Here is a 19,141-nt window from a genome sequence, read left to right as displayed (position 1 = left end):
AGCACTTAAGTGCCATGTGGTTAAATTGGCAGCACAGCAAATGGAAATATCATCCTTTAAATAATGAGAAGGAGGTAAAAACTTGATGTGACAACCTGCACTGTCATTGTCCAGGCCAGTTCCACCACCTTTCTTGTAATGCAACTTAAAAACAACATAGCTAAAGGTAAAAAAGTATTTAAGTCTTGGGGTTTGTTCAGTTGTGTTTTACAACACCCCAAGAAGGAGATCATGGCTTGTCCTCAAGAAAATCAGTTGGGAAAGCAAAAGCTTTGAGTGGGAAACACATTCACTGAGGTGCAATAAATTCCCAAGTGGAAAGTTTGTTTTGAATTTGGGTGTCTTTAACTTAGCTGAGGGACAAAAGGTGTGAAACTAATAAATGATAATGCCTCATTTGGAAGGTACAGAGCCTGTGTTTGTGTAGCTGAAGGCACCTAAAGTCATTGTAGTTGAAGCTATATGAATGTGCAGTGAGTGTGGGAACAGGGATTAAGGAATTTTCACTGTTCCAGTGTAATTCCACCCTTTGGTTAGTTTGAGTTTATCCACCTCCACATCCTGGAAGCTGCTGGTGATGGTGCCTGGGCAGATGTGTGCTCTTCTCCCTGAAGGTGCAACCAAACCACAAACAGTGGGGACAGTTTGGGGTTTTTTCTCTCTGAGTGAAAAAACACTCTTCAAACAATATTCTGTTCAAGTTACTGTACCTTCTCCCTACTGATTCCCAATTTCCAGACTGTCAGTGCATTCCCTGCTTAGGTTTCCTTTGTATTCTACAGAAATAGCAGATACAATGACAGACCTGAAGATAATTTCTCTTGTAAGAACTCCCCATTCTCAAGGGCATTATATATTGAATATTTCTTTCCAAAAAAACCCTCAGCTTCTTCCCTGTCCCCCCCCCCTTTTTTTTTTCCCTAAACCTGCTTCATCAAGCATTATTTTGATAACCCAGGGTGTGGTACCTGTTGGGAAATCCTGGAGTCTCTTGGATAAAGGGTTTTGTAGTGTCACCTAGTGGCTAAATGCAAACACTGTGAATATGCCCTGACACTATTCAAGCTCTGGGTCCTGCTTTTGGAGGAAAAAATAGGAATAAGGACAGAAACAAAACTAAACTAAACAAATAAACACTGTAGCCAGATGGGGTCAGGTTCTGGTCACAGGGAACAAGTGACAGGACAAGAGGAAATGTCCTCAAGTTGTGCCAAGGGAGGCTCAGGTTGCACCCCAGAAGGAATTTCTGCATGGAAAAGGTGCTCAGGCCTTGGAAGGAGCTGCCCAGGGAGCTTTGGAGTGCCCATCCCTGCAGGTGTCACCTGGAGGTGGCACTGAGTGCTCTGGGCTGGGGACAAGGTGGGCATTGGGCACAAGTTGGACTTGATGATCTTGGAAATCTTTTCCAACCTCAGTGATTCTGTGATTCTGTGGAACAGAAGAAGTGATAAAATAAAATTTTCAGGACAGACAGTGATAGAGGATGAAATCAGGGTGGGCTAAGAGGATGTCACAGGTATCTGTGTTTAATGTTGAGAAGTTCAGACAAAAATTATGAAGGCTGAAAACCTAGATCAGGCTTTCAACTTTTCAGTACCTGCTTGTGAAGCAGCAGAAAGAGAGAGCAGAAGGAGACCAAGAGGCCCTGTCTTGGTGAAATAAGAGCTTTGGGGTCTGACAAGGACAGTTTATGTTCTGCCCAGGTTTTTAGAGGGGAGCCAGCTGTCTCCATCCTCCAGCTCTGCCTGAGTGCTCCATGGGGCACTCCAGGGTTTGCTGTGTGGGGCTTGCAGGCACATGGAAGCTGTTTCCAGGGGCACACAGTGGCACCCAGCACGAGGAACACATCAGCTCTGGTGGCTCAGGAAAGGGCTGCAGGACACCTGCAAACCCTGGGAATGTCTGCAGGGCTGGATAACAGACACTGGGGAGGTCAGGGCTGGGCAGTGCACAGCAGGCAGGGCACAAGGCTGTGCAAAAGCTGTGAGAATCCAGCACTAAATGCACCAGATCCATGTGTGGGTGCAGGACAAACAAGGCTGCTTCTCCTGCTTCTCCCTGCATCTTCCCTGGGTTCTTCCTGTGGGAATCACTGCTGGCATCCCCAGGTATTACACACTGAAATAAGCTGTGCCTTAAGCTCATGGCTGAAATCCAGCCCTGCTGCTCCAGATATTTCCTGCAGAAATCAGGGAGAGGAAGAAGCAGTTGGAGGTGGCCACAGTGTAGCCCCCACCTGGTTCCTTAATAACCTGGTCTGGGAATTTAGGAAGAGGGGGGTTTTGCTTGGCTCTGGTGAGAAATCAGCTGTAAAGCAAAGCTTGAAGTCTTCTGCTCTAAGTTGAAATGTTCCTGGGCTGAGGGAGCCCTCTGAGGCAGTGTGGGGTGTCAGGAGCACCTTCACTTCCACCAGCAATTCCTTCTATTGGATTGCTCCTCTCCCAGAGGCATTCTGAGAGGCAGAACACGAGAGCTTCCCTGCTGTCTCCTCCCTCTCTTTCTGTTACCAGAGGCAAGGTCTTGTGCCAAATGACAGATGAGATATCTTAATTGCTTGGCTTGTTTAATATTCATGGTTAAATCTGCACCACATCCTTCAGCTGCTCTGGAATGAAAATGTTACAAAGCAAAAGGTCAATTTTCTGCTGCTTCCCTCCAGAGCAGGAAGCACAGCACTCATTCCTGAGCAGTGTACACAGCCTGAAATGTAATTACTCCATCTGCCCATCCCCACATACATTTTATTTTTATTCCAGGTGCATAAATCTGTGCCCCCTGAGGTGCTCCAGCAGATGGATGCTGGTCTGATTCAAGTGCTGGTGACGGGTGTAACTAACAGGAGCACGGTGATGAGTTTCAGTTTGCTGCTGGCAGAAGAATTGGATGTCCATCGTGTCATCACCACTTTTTGTGAGGCCTTGGAAAACAGTTCCTTCCTCACCATCGACAGGAGCAGCCTCTCCATACACGGTGAGGAGCAGCTTGTGCCCCAGTAATTATTCAGATGATAAAATCTGTTGTTAATCTGTGTCTTCTGAGGTGAAAATATCTGGAAAACACACGGATGAAAAGCCTTTCTCTCTCCTTACATTGCCCCTGCTTGTCCATCCAGTAAGTTTTTCAGAAATCACCCACAGATGACATAGGAGGTGAGGTACCACTTGTCCAAAAGGACAAAACCAGCTCGTCTTTTTGACAACATCTAGAATCAGATTTACAGGGAAAAAGGCAAGGAGATGTTAGAGGTCGTGGATTGAGGGGTTTATAAGCTACCAGTGGAAAAGAGTCCCTGAACACAGCTATAACTAGCACTGTTTAAAATCATTTAAAAACACATTACCTTCTGCTTTGCACTGCTAATTTTTCCATGAAATAGAAATCCCAAGAAATAAATGAACATGTGAGTTCTTCTTCACTGGGAGTAGTAGTTTTCCTCACACACCTGTGGGCCTGGAGCTCAGGTGAAAGCCCACACTTTGCCAAGCCCAGCATGATGGCTGATAGTACAACTTCTTTTCTTTTACATGTAATTGAAGTAAGTAACAAAAACCATTTATCTCCTGACTAAGAGCAGCTGAATTCTGTTTCACAAGTCACCTCTGAAAAAAAATTACCAAATACTGTATCCCTGACACGATCCATTTCTCCCAAGAATGTTGTTATAAGCTGTAATTAGAATCTCATGCAAAATTACTTCACAAACATATTTATGCTCTGATATATATATATATATATATATAATTTTTTTCTCTTTTTTTTTTTTCCCTGTTACACTCACAGCTGTAAATCTGGAAAGTTACATATCCTGGTAATTAAGATCACAATTATCTTGTGGTAGTGCTTTGTAGAGTGCCTGCTCCCCTCAAACCTGGGCTAAAACAAAGGGTTTGTTTCAGGACAGGTTCCCATAGAGCAGGTGGCTGGTGCTGCTTTCTGAGTCCCACCTATGATCTGGTTTGCTCTGGTTTTTAGCCTTTGGAAAGAGAAAGAGAAGTAAAATCACGTTTTCTCTCTCAAAAATGAGAATTTTGGCCAGGTAAAAATTAAGACAGCAACTAGACTTCAACCTGGACCAATCACACAAGCCTCCTGCTTCACTCACGCTGGGCATTTACTCAGCATCTCCTCAGAACTGTGAAATGGAGGAAAAACTGAGGAGGCCCCTGGGGTTAGAAGCACCCCCTTGGGCAGCTGATCACTTCAGGAGTGGAGAATGTAATATATTAATATTTAATGCTGCAAGGTTTTTTTAACAGTTGTGTTTCTCATATTTGCCACGAAAATTAGACAGGATTGTCAAGATTCTATGATTTTCATTAGCAGCAGCAGAGGGGACAGAAGAGGCAATAGAGAAAGTAACAGAAAGTACTTGATAGGTGGCTGGATCTCTGTATGGCAGCAGGGAGGAAATGCTGGTATTACAAAGTACATTTTTGTATGACCTGATTCATCTGGCTTCTCTCTTTCCTCAGGTCATTTGTTAGCTGATGTATGATGGGTCTTTAATTTCCTACATCCTCTTGGGCTTCCTCAGTAATTTATAGCTGGATTTGTAACCACAATGATAAGGAACATTTTTTACTGAAGTCACGATGATTTGTCAGTTGATACCAACCTTTGTTCAGTTTTAACTAATATATTAATGTGATAATAAGCTTTTGGGAAATCCAGCTCTGGAAGAGCTCCAAATTTTATTTTCCTTCCTCTATTGTGCAAATCAGTGACTTTTTCATTTGGGGCATTTCTGGAAGCTGGGCAGTTCCATAAGAATTTATATATGTGTACAGATTTTATATATTGCTTGGGAAATAGATGGTATTTTTATGTTTAAGCCACTAAAATGATTTAAGAGAAGTTTTGTGCCATGAGACACATTGTTTGTGCTTCCCTGCAAACAGAGTTTATTGTCTTGATTCTCTCTCAGTCAGTGGTGGGTGACCCCAGACCTGTGCTGGATGTTGGGTGTTTGACACACTCATTGACCTGAACCTGTGCTTCCCTTTTTTCCCACTTTTTTCTTCCTGGAACCATTACAGATTGCCACTGACATATTTATTCATCTCTCTCAGGACACACTGAGTGCAATGTGGGGCTGCCACATGAGGTTTGTCCTACACATCTCCCAAAAATGAGGTTTCCAAAGCGCTCAAGGTCCCACCTTTTGGGTAGTAACTGGTCACAAATGAGGCCTGTTTTGTGTTTTTATCAAATTCTTGGCTATGCCCCCAGCCAGAACTGGGCAGTCTCCTACAGCTCCAGGCAAAAACATACAAGCACTTGTTGAACAACTTCCAGTGGGGGATATTGTGCCATTGTACTGATCTTCCAAAAGCTGTTTGTACATGTGTTACACACTAATTATTGCAGCTGCCAGGAAATAAAGCACTTCAGCTTTACTGATGGGCACTTTATGTGTCTCATGGGCTCCTTTCTAAAGAAGCCCCAGCTTTGGCAGTGAGTAGAGCAAGTTAAAAGAACAAAAGAAGCTGGTTTCCTGCCAGTAACTGTGAGTCTCCTCCTAAGAGTTTGCTTTTGCCTGAAGAGACCAAATTGAGCATGTAAATTACAACAGTACCTTTATTTTTGGCACTCTTCAGCACTTCCCTTCAGCCAGAAGGCAACAGTGACGGATAAGGAACGTGTGCAGAGCACAATTTTACCTGTGACATCTTTGCAAACTCCAGCACGTGTTTGCTTCACTGGGCTCCTCTCCTGCTGAGCACAAAGCTCTGGAGGACACCATGCTCTCCAGCACGGTGCTGACTCCTCTCACCACAGATCCCATGGCAGCTCCTGATGTTTCTCCTCCAGCATCTCCAGCCCCCCTCGTCAAACCCACCCAAGAAGTTTCCATTAAGGACGCAGTGAGTGTGTTCTGTGAAATTGAGAGGATCGTCCTCGCCATCCAGAGGAGATTCCTGCAGCAGGAGTCTATCCCAGAGAGCTCCCTGTTCCTGGGGGAGCCTGGCTGCAATGTGAGCACCAGCAATGGCACCCACGTGGTGCTGCAGGCGGGCTGGAGCGACTGTGGCACCCAAGTTGAGACCGTAAGTCCTCTGATCAAGGGAGTGCCAACAATGCACTTTATTTCTCCTTCAGGAGGGGAGAGGCAGTGGCAGGTCCTTAGCTAGGTGTACAGTCTATCAGTTGCTGAACTTATTTTGGAGAAAGAAATCCCCTTCCTGTGATGGAGAGTTGCATCTCAGTGCGTGATGAGAAGCACCAAAGAGAAGGGGAATCTCTGAGGTCAGGCAGCAAAACTCAAGGGCCTCTCCAAACTGAGAGTCACTTCCCATGCCTCTTCTGGGTTCCCCTTTGCAGCTGTCTTTTCTTAAAAGTAATTCTATCATTTTATGCTGACAAATGCTTCAATAGCTACCAGCAGTGGCACAAAGAGTGAAAATTCAATTCAATTCTCTCTTTGGATCCCAAACCAATGGCGATGTTCAGACCATGCCAAAGTACAGATGCTCCCTTCTGGAGCAATGACCACTGCTAAGGAATGATCATTGCTCCATGCCTGGAAGGGTTCCAGACCAGGTTAGATGGGGCTCTGGTCTAGTGGAAGGTGTCCTTGCCCATGGCAGGGGGTTTGGAACTTCATGGTTTTTAAGATCCCTTCCAGCCAAAGCTTTTCTGTGATTCTGTAATTCTGTGATATGACAAAAAGGAAAAGGAGGAAGACTGGTGTATTTTCTTTGCCTCCCTTTACAGCAACAAAGATAGTGGAGGTTTAATTAGTTTGATTTTTGCTGTGAGGAGAATGGGGAACACCGAAGCACCCTAAGCTGGAAAGCTCTGGTACAACCCTGGAAATACTGACGTGTTTTCTCCTTTCTGTGCTGCAGAACACGACCACTACCGTGGTGAAAACCACCCTTCGGAATGCTGCTTCTGCTCAGGGAATAATCCACCACTTGAACGTTGCCAGTCCCATCCTCTGTGTGTTTCAAAACAATGTCTTGACTTCCTCGGGGTACACTGCAGAAGGGTGAGGAACAACTCTCTCTGCTTTGAGATTCTGCTGTGTGGCTGAGTGCTGCTGCCTTGGGAAAACCCCCAGGGGCTGTATTTGTATCCAGTGACAGCACTGGGAACAGTCTGCTGTGCTCAGAATGGTGCCTTAAATTTTAACTTTATATTTCTCATGTATATATTTTATATCTCTAATGTATAACTCTGAACTCCGTTTGGGGTGTTAGTAAGCTCTCTTCAAGGTTTGATCAGACTACACAATCCTTCCAGGCCTGAGAGCCAAGGTCACACCAGCTGCCTTGGGCCTGAAAAGTATAAACAAAAGTGAACTGGGGGGAGAAGCAAACCAGGGGGAAATTACTTCATAACCTGAAGCAATAATTAAACATTTAACCTCTGTTGTGTAAATAGACCAAACTTATATCTACCTGAAAATCTTGTGACATTATCCATCTTGGCTGTCCCTCTGCCAGGCTCTTGCACTGCCCAAGGTGTATCTGTTAAAGGCCTTTCATAAATATCCACTTTATTCTCTGTCTAGACTCTGCTCTAGGCAGCCAAGTGCAAGGCATCAAGGAGACCCCTGCTCTGTGCTTCTCTCCTACTCCAACTAATTTCCCAGTAGATCCAACAAGCTTGGCCTTTACCTGGCTAAACCATAGGTGAAAATAAACCTTTGGGAACTGCTGGTCAGAGTTCCTGTCTCCTCACTGCCTTCCTGGGCAATCCCTTGTAGCAATAACAGCATTTTCCTGCTTTTGGAATGTACCAGTCGTGTATCTTTCCACCTGATGTGGGCCTGCAGATTGCTATGTGGCTTCTGAGAATAGCAGTTTTTAACCCCCCCCAAATCTTATCTGGTCAGCTTGAAAAACCAGAAGAGACATCATGCAAATACTTTTTTTTTTTTTTTTTTTTTTTTTTTTTTTTTTTTTTTTTGTTGTGGAAGGCCCTATCTTCAAGGGAGATGGAATCAGAGCCACACTTCACAGAAAATCAAGGCTGTGCTGACAGAAGATGTGACAGCACAAGCCTTTTTCTCATGGGGAGTGTCCTCCCTTCATACAAGTGCACCTCCTCTCTTGCCTATCATGCTTAAACTACTGGCACCAAATCCAGTTTCTGTTTCCTAGCCCTGTCCAGAGATTGTATTTTCCTTTCTATTCCCCAGCAAAGTCTTTGTCAGGCCACTTTTCTTTGAGCTCTATAATCTTCTCATGCCTTTCACTTTCTGTGAATTTCTGTGAATTCTGTGCAGATTTTCCCTGTCTCAGGTTTGGTTTGTTTTTTGTTTTTTTTTTGCTCTTCTCTACTGCACTAAGCTTTACTGACCTTATTTTGAGCTTTCAGAGAGCTCATAGTCTTATTCCCCTTCTCCTGCACTCGAGTATTTCTCTCTGCCCTGTTTAAATTGCTGAGACCACCCTTTGGATTTTCCCACTCATGTTTCCATGCTCTCTACCTTCCCAGCTGAAAACTCAATGCATTTTCACCTTTCCTTTTGAACACTGTCCTGCCACCCTGGACTGCAGATAACCCCCCACTGTTTAAATATGTGGGGAAACAGGCAGTGATTTAAGACTTGCAGAAAATTACAGTCAAATTTGTGGTCTTTAAAGAAGGCTAATTGATTTTTCAGACTTTACACCATCTTTGAGGATTTGCACGGATCTGGACACTTCAGAACAGAAATGCAGCTGTTTATTGGAAACTCCCCAATCCCCCAGAATTTCAGTGTCTCTGCCAGTGAGGATGTGCTGATTGAAGTGGGGATGCAGAGGGCAGACAGCAAGCTCAAGGTGGTTCTCACTGACTGCTGGGCCACTCCAACCAATAATTCAGTGGATCCCCTGTCATATGTTTTTATCAGCAACAGGTACAGCAATGCCATTTGCAAATACCATGAGCCACACCTTTAGTCTCACAGTGGTACTGATTGATGATTTGTTTTAAATGCCTTTTACACGTGTTCTCATCATTCATGTGCATGATCTCTTTCTATTTAACCTGGTTACACCTTCTTTGAACAAGAAAGCTAGATATGAAAAGGGATTTCAAAGGGCCATATGGAGGTTTTTTGAATTTGGTTGTCTTCCTTACAGTTTTGTGAGGGAATTGTGCTTTTAACCTGAAGAAATCACTTGAAGGTGATTTTAGTAGTCAGTAGTGAAAGAGCATTTGAGAAGGGGGTGCTTTATCTCCTTCTCTATGGTTCAGAGGTTTCTCTGTGGTTTCAGCTTTATCAAGAGCTTATGTGCCTCTTGTCAATGAAGAAATAGGTTATTTAATTCCTCACACATGATAATAGAGTAGCCTCTGGGGAAAGAGGAGGTTTGTTCCTGTCTGGATCCCTGATCTCACCCCAATATCATATTTCTTAGGCTCACCTGCCACCTTAAAATACAGGATAACCATTTTGCTCAGTAACAAAATCTAGTCCTTTAAATTTGATGGGGTTCTTCAAATTTGTGTTTGGTGAAGCCAAGTTTAAATCCTTCTTTCTGTTACTCTTTCCCTTCTTCTCCAACTCCCCAAGCACTTCTCACATCTCCTGTTCCACCTGGCTACTGTGAGAACAAAGCAGCAAACAGCCCCTTATCACCACTGCAATGCCAGAGCTGCTTCGTGAAGGGCCTGACTGTGACTTCCTAAAGAAAGGAAAGCCTTAAAACCCAACTTCTGTGCTGTAACCACAACCTGCCTTCCCTACCCTGAGCTGCTCTGTGTGGTTTCTGTCTCCCTTTTCAGCTGTCCCATCCCAAACACTTACACCACGCTGCTGGAAAATGGGAACTCGAGCAAAGCTCAGTTTAAGATGAAAATTTTTTCCTTTGTCAACAACTCTGTGGTTTACTTACACTGCAGAATTCGTATTTGTATGGAGGCACCAGGAAGCACCTGCAGAACTGTAAGTGTTTTGCTCTGATATGCTATCCCTCCCACCCCCAAAAAGTATTTTTTCAGTGCCATATGGAGTCCTGCAATGGAATGGAAGGAGTAATTTCCAAACAAGGTTTAAAATAACTCCTGAGGTCTCCTTTGTTATCTGCTGAGAGCAGAGAGGAGTGGCAAAACACTACAACCATGAGGAAGTGTCAGCTTTTCTTCCTGTTGTCATCCTCCTAGAAAGAAGCATGGAACTGAGTTGGGGAACCTGAGAACTGGACCTTACACTCATTTTAAGGATGACAAAAAAGCAGTGAAATTGGGCTGCTGACAAAAGTATCAGCTCAGATGAATGTGTCACAAAATAGGAACTCCCCAAGTAGCAGTGTCAGAACAATGTCTGAGTAAATTTATATATTTTTCTGTCCTTTTTTTTCTTATCCCCTACAGATTTATTTCTTCAACTGAGAGTTTTAGTGCCAGGAAAGGAAGCTCAGTCTCATTAATTTTCTAGGGCTGTGATTTTAATAGAGTTTATTATGGCTTTTTAAAGCCTGATTGCTTTTTAAAGCAATAAACTAAGCCATGTTCTGATAAGAACTGCAGGTTTTAATTGTCTGTGCTACAAAGCATTGCATTGTTTCTTTTTACTTACAAGTAAGTGATACAAAGCTTTGTCTAAAATGTGTTGCTACCATAGAAATAAGAAAAAAATATGTTTAACTGATGGGGTTTTTTTTTACTAGCAGACACTTGGGAATTCTCCTCTTCCTCTGCCGACCTTCCTGGCTCTTTTTCTATCAAGGATGTTTTCATTAGCAGTTTGGTGTTCCCCCATTGTTTAACACTTTCCTCTAGCTCTATATAACACAGTTTAAACCCGTTATAAAGCAAATTATCTCTTCCTAAAGGATTTAAAAAGGCTACCAGAAGATGCTTGTTTCCTTTCTCAAAGTATAAGGCTTCCTCCAGATTAAAAAAATATAAAACCAAAAACCGTAGGGACAGGAAACCTGACTGACAATGGTAAGATGGCTCCAGTTTTTGCAGCTGAGTTTGAATATAAATATGTACAGGATGCATTTTTCTTTCTCCTGTGCAAAATTTACCCCTATGAGAAGTCAGTGAATTCAGTATCTTCAACTGAGGCTAAATTGTGATGTGGGGAAGACAAGTACCAGGCACATCTACACAGGGAGAGCAATGGCTTTTGCAAAGAAGGGAGGAGGAGCTGCAGAAGGTGCAAAAATCAAGGAAGATGAGCAAGAACAGAGGATATTTGTAAATAATGTAAGATGGCTGGGAAAGTGCCCTGGGTCTGGGATCTGACCCTGTGATCTGTTACTCTGGGGAACAGTGACCTGCTTCAGGGCAGGTTTAGCTCAGCTTTTCACCCACACACTCCATACTTACATCTTGTGTTATTTCTTCTTACTCAGTCTATTTATTCCTTGTTTTCTCTGTGGAAGAGAGTAAGGTGCTCTAAAGTTTAGAGTTAAAAAAAAAATGGACTGGCTAGGGAGAAAAGTAGTAAGAAATGAGGAAGGAAAAATATTTTGAATGGGAAGAGGAGTGATGTGCCACCACCATGCAGGCATTTGGTGGAACGTGGCTGCTCCGTGGCCTTGTGGAACCAAAAATCCATTGCCATCAGGGAGCAACTACATAAATGTCTTCTCTAATGGATCCACCTACCTGGGAAAGCTGTTTGTGGGCAGACCAAAGTCATAAATAACCACATGGGTATTTTTCTGGGGGCTGACCCAGCTGAAGGCACTGTTGCTGGCAGTGGATTGTAGAGGTTTTCCTACAGTCAGTGCAGTCAAACTGGTAACACTGGTGAGACATTCTGGTGTAAACACCCTGCTGATTTTGTTGGTCATGCTATGGTGCTGCCATTTCTCTGGGGGTTTTTGTGCCCTTCCAGGAGAGCCAAAGTACCCTTTGAATAAAGCCAGTAAGTTTTGGTTCCCATCAGGGACTTAAAACAATAAAAGGCAGCAAACAAAAAAAATTAAGTGTGCAGAAAATGCCTGTGCAAGTGCTGCTCACACAGAGCTAAAGCAGCTGATCCCCAGCATGCCACAGGACAGGATTCCCAGATTAGTGATTCAGGTGCCACTGAAGTTGTGGGTGGCTTCAGAATGACCCATGGCTTGGCAGGGTCTGAAAGCTGCTGCTGCTGCTTTTGCTGGTGCTGGTTGCAATATCTGCTGTGCCTGCCACGGGCAGCAGAAACATCCCAACAAAAGTGCTTGCAAAACCCTGGCATTAGTGATAAACTCATTCTCCCATAAGGTTTCTCTAACATAAACAGAAAGTTAATGAAAATGTTGTCTGTGTGAGATGTCTCTTCACAGCAGTGTGTTCCAGTGTGACTAATTACAGATTTTATACTGATTTTTCCCTGATGCCATTTCTTTTGGACTTCCTTTTGGTGCTAATTTCAGTTTAACAGAGCATAACATTAAGAAACAAAAGCCCGATGGTGAGAGCAGCACTGGGCTTTCACAAGCTCATCAGAAGGCTTTGTATTTTGAATTAGTAAGCCACATGACTTGTTGGAGTTTGAATTGATCCTTGCAGAGATGCCACACGAGGGCTCGACTCCTGAAGGCTGGAGAAACCATGGCCCTGCACAGAACATCCTGGGGACCCCTGTGGAAATCAGCTGGTGAGTTGTGAACAGCCTATCATGCCAAGATTATTTTGCACTGGAAAAGGAACCTGAAGGCCTGTGACACACAGGGTTTTTGTGCCCCTCTCTATTCCTTGGGAGCAGGCATTCCTGCTGGAGCCACGTGGCAGCGTGGAGAAGCACGTGCCCTCCTTGGAGCAGGGACTGTCAGGTTGTCAAGGGAATGTAGAAAGGAAGATAAAGTGCTTTTGTGCGGCTGTTTGCACAGGGTAACAAGTGCGACAACCACAAAACCAAACAATTATTTCAATTGTGAAGTCTGAGAGCGGAGTCGATCTTTCAGATCGCAATCGGTTTTCCAAGTGTTTGCACTGCTGTTAGTCTGCAATTATTTGGGGCTCTGAAGTCCCAAATCAGAGGATGTGAGAGATTTTATTGTTGTGTTTCCTTTGGCTCCCTGGTATTGACTTCATTACCGCAGTGAGGGGAAGTGGCAGAGCACAGCTGATGCACAGCACCCTTGGTTGATCTGGTGCAGCACAGGTTAATTGAGGGCAAACCCCAGCACCAGGGACAAGCAAGCTCCAATTTGTTATGCACCTGCTTTTTCTGCATTTACCCTGAGTGATGATTTCAAGGGCACCCATGGTCATTTGGCCCCCTCCAGCTTTACATTTATAACCTCTTTATGTAAAGCACTCATTGAGAGTGTTTTGGCTCACCAGTATCAGAGTTTTAAACTCGTGGCTGCCGTGAATAGACAGTTCATAATGTTCTTTTGGACCTAGGAACTGACTCACAAGAATGTATTTTTCTTCCATTACACAGTCTGTACAAATAAGCCCTCAGTGCTCATTTCTGAATTAGTTCTTAAAAAAAAAAAACCCGATAAAACAATTAATGCACCTTGCTTTGTTTAGCTCTTACCACAAGTAGCTCTCACTCCATGTTTTTGGAGACCCTGATTAATTTCTAATTTTGAAAAATGGCCATTTCCCAAAAGGGCTTCTGGTGATGGGAACTTTCTTTGGGTTGTGCTAAATTGATTTCCAGGAAAAGGTGACACTTTTGGACGCTGTGTTTTATTTCTATTTTGCATAATCACATCACATTTTAAGTGATCTACATCTCTGTGTTGAAGGGGATAACATGAATGATGATGTCAGGTAATAACAGGTAATAACCTGATGATGTCAGGTAAGTGCTGCAGTGAAACATGAAAAGCTTTACCTGCTCTGCCAACACATCTTATGGCAAAGGCCACTGTTCACAGCCTCAGGAGGGCCTGCTCTGTGTCTGGCCACAGGCTGCCTTTTCCACTGTGCATGTTCTACTTTATTCCTTTGTTTTTATGCTGAAATTCAAAAATGAGACTGAATATATCCCACAGCACTGCTTTGGAAGGATGCTCAGGGTGTTCTGTAGTTTGAACACTGCTCTTACTGACCTCTGTGGCTGCCAGCAGCACCCTTTGGCCAAAAACCTTGTTTCTAATTGCAGGCCTGTGTGCAGTGGTATTTATCTTCTGTGTGCCTCAGGTACCACACAAGTGCCTGGCAAAACAAGTGCTGTCCTGAAAATGTAAGCAAACAAATGCATCCTTCTGTAGTGCACTGAGCCTTTGCAGGAAGGAGTGACAAGAACTTGTACAAACACGAAGAAAGGCATAATAATAAAGGAAGAGGGGTTCCTGCTGGCAGATTTGGACAAATACATGGAAGTGGTTAAAAGGGAACCAGGAGAACACTTTCTGTCTGTGATCTGTGGTGCCTTGGGAGGCAGCTGGCAATGTGGGACGTGACTCTTGCCCACACTGGGGCATTTGGTGTTGGTTCTTTCATTCCCCTCTGAGTCTGGGTGCTCCTCCAGCAGAGCACAGGTCTCCTGCAGGTCCTGTGCTCTGTCTGCCAGGTTGTGCAGTGTGGTGGTTTGAAAGCAAAACTAGTGAGACTCCAAGTCAGAAATACAATTTAATAGAGAACAAACCACAAGAAAGATTAAAATACAATAAAATAAGACAAATGCAGTAGTACAAAGGACCACTGACAGAGTCAGAATGCAAACCTGACACCCTGTTGGTCAGGGTGTTGGAAGCAGCCCGCAGTGAGTCCTCCCAGAGTGACAGATGTGGCTCTGTTGGAGTAGAGATGATCCTCAGGAAAGGGTCCAGCCATCCTCTGGGAATCCAGTGGGAACAGGCTCCCCTGGTGTTTGGGATTGCTGTTTTATCCCGGGGGAAAGGCTTTGGCTCCTCCCACTGGGTGGAGCATCTCCCAATGGGATGAGGTGATGTTATCAGTCCTGTGAGAGCCTTCAATGGCCCATTCACAGGGGATGTCCCTGGGAGGAGGATGGGTGCAGGAAGAGATAAGGAGGCCCTGCCTTATCTGGTGTTATCAGGTGTCCATTAACAGAAGGGATCTGCCCTCTTTCCCCCCCTAGAGTTACAAGAGATAAAGAACAATATCTCCCAACTGGCTTCAACAGATGAAAATAGAATACACATTTTGGTTACATTTCTCAACTCAGGACATGCAGACATTGTAAACAACCCTGGACTGCTCAGTTGGCTCTAAACAACAACTCAGGCGCAGCACTGAGCCTGTGGTTATCATTTTTATATTCGGGAGGGCTGAAATGACAATATAGAAAGCTCCAATCTTCCTGGAGGGCACAGAGCAAAAGTTTATTAACAGGCACATCCTTTTATACAGTGTTCCAACACAATGAAACATGATTGGTCATTCAGACCAACACCCCTCCAAAAACATCCCTGCAAATAAAGAAATTACAGTAACAGCAGGTGCAGAGATCAGGAATTGTTTGGAATACCTTCCTCCCGAGCAATGAATGAGAAAATCTATCTGACTTGCCTTCTCACAAGCTGCCTGATGCCTGAGAAATTCTCTTTGACCACTGTCAGCTCCCACACGTGGTGACCAAGCCAGTGTCACTCCACTGACCATCCCTGCCACACCTCTGCTGGCTCAGCTCACACCCAGCACACACAGAGAATCCTTCCCCAAATACTCTGTGTTTGAAGAGCAGCTACTTACATGATAAAAGCAAATCAAGTAGTTTTTACAATCATAGATGAACGGAGGCAGGATTAAGATAGGGGAATACTTCACCTCTAAATTCCTTCTGAAAGTCAGGCAGCAATTTAAAAAGTCACCAGTACTAATTCTTTAATTCTTACTTTAGCTGAAAATCACACTCATGTCTGCAAGGACTCTACACTGGTATGTAAAAAGAGAACATGGTCTGTCCTCACACCCTGTCCATGAGAATCACCCTCCTCAGAAGGCTGATACACTTCTGTACCACAGTTCTGTACCACAGTTCTGTACTGGCATGTTGGCTAATTGACATGCAGGCCTTTGTTCCCCTCCCCCCAGTAAAAGATTCAGGAATTTCAACCTTTTTTTTCTTTCACTTTTTGATTTTTTAAATTTTTTTTGGTTGGGTTTTTTTGATTGTTGGGTATTTTTTTTGTTTGTTTTTTTAGCATCTGATTTGAAGAGAGAGAAGAAGGCTGGAATGGGAATCGGACACATCATCCTCATAGCCCTTGCTGTGTTTGGTTTTGTGCTGGGAGTTGTGACCCTTCTCATTTTCCAGTACCAGCGAAAGACAGGAAGATACAACCTCAGGATCAAGTCTGACAACTTCAGCTACCAAGTGTTCTATGATTAGTGAGTCACAGGTTACCTCATGTAAGTACTGAATTATGATCAGTTGCATTTTTGAGCTCTTTATCTCTTCCTGAAATGGTGAAATCATACCTGTAGATGACCATCTTTTATATGAGAATATTTGAACCTGCTGTCCTTTCTGCTGTGGGTAAATGCCATATAAGTAAGAAAGAAATTCTACTGTTCTTCCCTGTTTTCAAATAGTGCAAACTACTAGAGGAGGAAGACAGCATTGTGTCCTTCATCTTTCTTCATGGCTTTGATCTCAGAGTAAATGGCACATCACCTTAGCAAACACCAAGAAGCATTTCCACAAAACAGCCATATAATTTTTGGGTTTAAACCAGTGACTAGTGCAATAAAGGAGACAAGCTTTACCACTCTCTTAATAAATTTTCCTCAGAAGTTATTCCTTTCTGCAAAGGCTTGAGTTTAATAATATTTTTTTGAGATTTTTTGATAAAGTAGTGGGATGTAGAAGAGCTTGAAATACTGAGCTGCATAAGCAGTGCTTCCAGTGCCTGCAGAGAGTCTGAAAACACAGCTCTGAGGAGCCTTAACCACTTAGCCACATGCCTCTGAAACTTGGGAATTCAGTTTTCAGGATAGCACAGGATTCAGCACTTTTTCTGTCAGATTATTCTGTTCTAGCAGCTCAGCATCATTTGCATGTTTGTCTCTTTAAGAGGAGGAGAGAGAAGTGAGAAAGCTGGCGGGCTGAGGAACAGCACCTAACGCCACTTCCCAGCTCAAGGATGTTTGCTGTGGATGGAATTCTGTTCCTGGAAACGGGTTTATTTGCCATTATTGCCAGAGTTAGTCAGTAACCCTTCCCTGGTGCAGGAGAGTGCCTCAGTAAATGCACTGGACACATCCTGATGGCATTTGCAGATGATTAATTCACTGTACATTACAGTAATGTGTAATATACACCACAGGCAAAGGGCAGGGAACGCTATCCCAGCTTTTTCCCTGTAAGTCTTACAGGGAAGTGTGACCACAGAGTGGTCACATTTAGCTGTATTTCCCTGTCTTCCATCCCTCAGGCCACCCTCTTATCCATCTCTGGCAGCTCCTGGGAGATGCCTGCAGGTGAAGATGATGCTCTGGTGGCTTCCCAAGGGCTTGATGTGTCAGGAGTCCCAAGGGAAGCTACCTAGAACTCCTTGGTACAGCTCCAGCAGCTGTAGTTCCATCACAGATACAAATCCCACCACAGAGCCATAACCCAGCATAAAGAGCATATCAAGGTGCATTGGATCAAAACCTACACATGAAATCTCTAAATGTCTCTACAGAGCAAGAACAGCTTCTCTTGCATTCATCATTCTGTTCACCTGAGTAATTCCTCATAATAATGGGAATTCTGGACTCGTGCAAAAAGGTTGGAGCATAAAGGATATTGTTGATGCCTTAAGAAGGCTGACCTGGAATGGAGACTGGATAGAACTAAGAGAATAAAATATATATTTATTGAAAGGCCTTTAGGGTACACTTTGGACAGGACAAGAGCCTGGCCAGGGCTAAACCCAGGAGAGACCCAAAACGGTCACAAAATGGACAACCTGTCACGAGGTCCCACACTTTTATAAATTTTGGTCCATTTGCATATTGGGGTTTAATTGTCCAATTACAGCTTCAGATTATGATCCTTCTTTTCTCTCTTCAGTCCACCACTGTTTGTGCTTTTGGGCCTGAAAACTTGTAACAGTTGTCCTTGGTCTCCATCTGGAAAGGATTTGTTTTGTCTACCCACTCTATGAAGAGAGCTCACTAACACTTAATATGAGCTCAGAACTGCACCCCTGGGCAGCACAGAATCTGAAAAACATGAAAGCTAAAACTTAAGGCATCATTGTCAGGCTCATAACACTTCTACATCATGATGGAGTCTCAGCTAATGGCTCCTTTTTGGAGCTGGAACTACTCAGCTCTTCTTTCCTATATATTTTCTGGAAGGGAGTTAATTACCTGTCTCAATCTGGTTTAATTTGGTTTGTTTTTTTTTTTTTCCTAGTGGGATCATATCTCATCACATGAAGAACTGAAGTTTGTCTTCATTCAACATTTGGCTTTCCTTGCTCTACACAACACTGACTCTTTCAAATTAATATAATATATAAAAGGCTTCTATACCCCCTTTCTCCCCTCCACCTCTTTTTTCTTAGCAATCTGGCTCTTCCCTGGTGTCCTAAGAATGCTTTATGACAATAGCTCCAGGTTGAAGGGAATTTTGGCAGTTTTTCCGTAGTTTTTCTATTTCCAAAATAGAAGGGAAGAAAACAAAGATATCTGGCTCTCTCTTCCAGTTCCAAGATCTGGTTTTGTCCCTGTGACATATCACTATGTGCTCATCTTAGCATCACTGTGCCATTAGTATTGACAAGCTGCATGTTTCCATTGATATTCAAGGAAATAAATCAGCAAACCCTCAGAGAGATCTCTTTTTCAGTTTGTAATTTGCTGTTTACTCAGGGTGAGGTTGAAACTTTGAGCTGCAACAGTGTTGAAGACCTAATTGTGCAACGCCTTAAGTATACAGAAGCTGGGGAACAAGCATTGGATTTGCCACCAAGAAAGGAAAAAACACTGTGGATCTAGGGCTTAACATACTCAGGGTGTTCTTCAGCATGAGTTTTAAAATTTGATTCATTCTGTAATCAACAAGAATTCAGTGGAAAAGAAAGAAGGAAGGAAGGAAGGAAGGAAGGAAGGAAGGAAGGAAGGAAGGAAGGAAGGAAGGAAGGAAGGAAGGAAGGAAGGAAGGAAGGAAGGAAGGAAGGAAGGAAGGAAGGAAGGAAGGAAGGAAGGAAGGAAGGAAGGAAGGAAGGAAGGAAGGAAGGAAGGAAGGAAGGAAGGAAGGAAGGAAGGAAGGAAGGAAGGAAGGAAGGAAGGAAGGAAGGAAGGAAGGAAGGAAGGAAGGAAGGAAGGAAGGAAGGAAGGAAGG

At 43.7% G+C, this 19,141-nt stretch overlaps 1 protein-coding gene across 1 annotated transcript in view; it reads left to right on the top strand.

The window, feature by feature from the left end:
• The window catches only part of LOC134548552 (uromodulin-like 1), a gene marked incomplete at its 5' end in the record, with an annotated part of 45,320 nt that extends 26,386 nt beyond the window's left edge, over positions 1–18,934 (top strand). Inside the window, 9 exon segments of the mRNA XM_063393455.1 lie at positions 2,757–2,970; positions 5,598–5,697; positions 5,699–6,047; positions 6,849–6,991; positions 8,615–8,851; positions 9,724–9,883; positions 12,448–12,535; positions 16,008–16,215; positions 18,212–18,934. Coding sequence (XP_063249525.1) covers positions 2,757–2,970; positions 5,598–5,697; positions 5,699–6,047; positions 6,849–6,991; positions 8,615–8,851; positions 9,724–9,883; positions 12,448–12,535; positions 16,008–16,195 — 1,479 coding nt within the window.
• Between the last annotated feature and the right edge of the window lie 207 nt (positions 18,935–19,141).

Source organism: Prinia subflava, chromosome 3 (assembly GCF_021018805.1).
Source record: "Prinia subflava isolate CZ2003 ecotype Zambia chromosome 3, Cam_Psub_1.2, whole genome shotgun sequence".
In the NCBI taxonomy this organism is placed as follows: Eukaryota; Metazoa; Chordata; class Aves; order Passeriformes; family Cisticolidae; genus Prinia; species Prinia subflava.
This window is presented reverse-complemented; position numbering and strand designations above follow the sequence as displayed.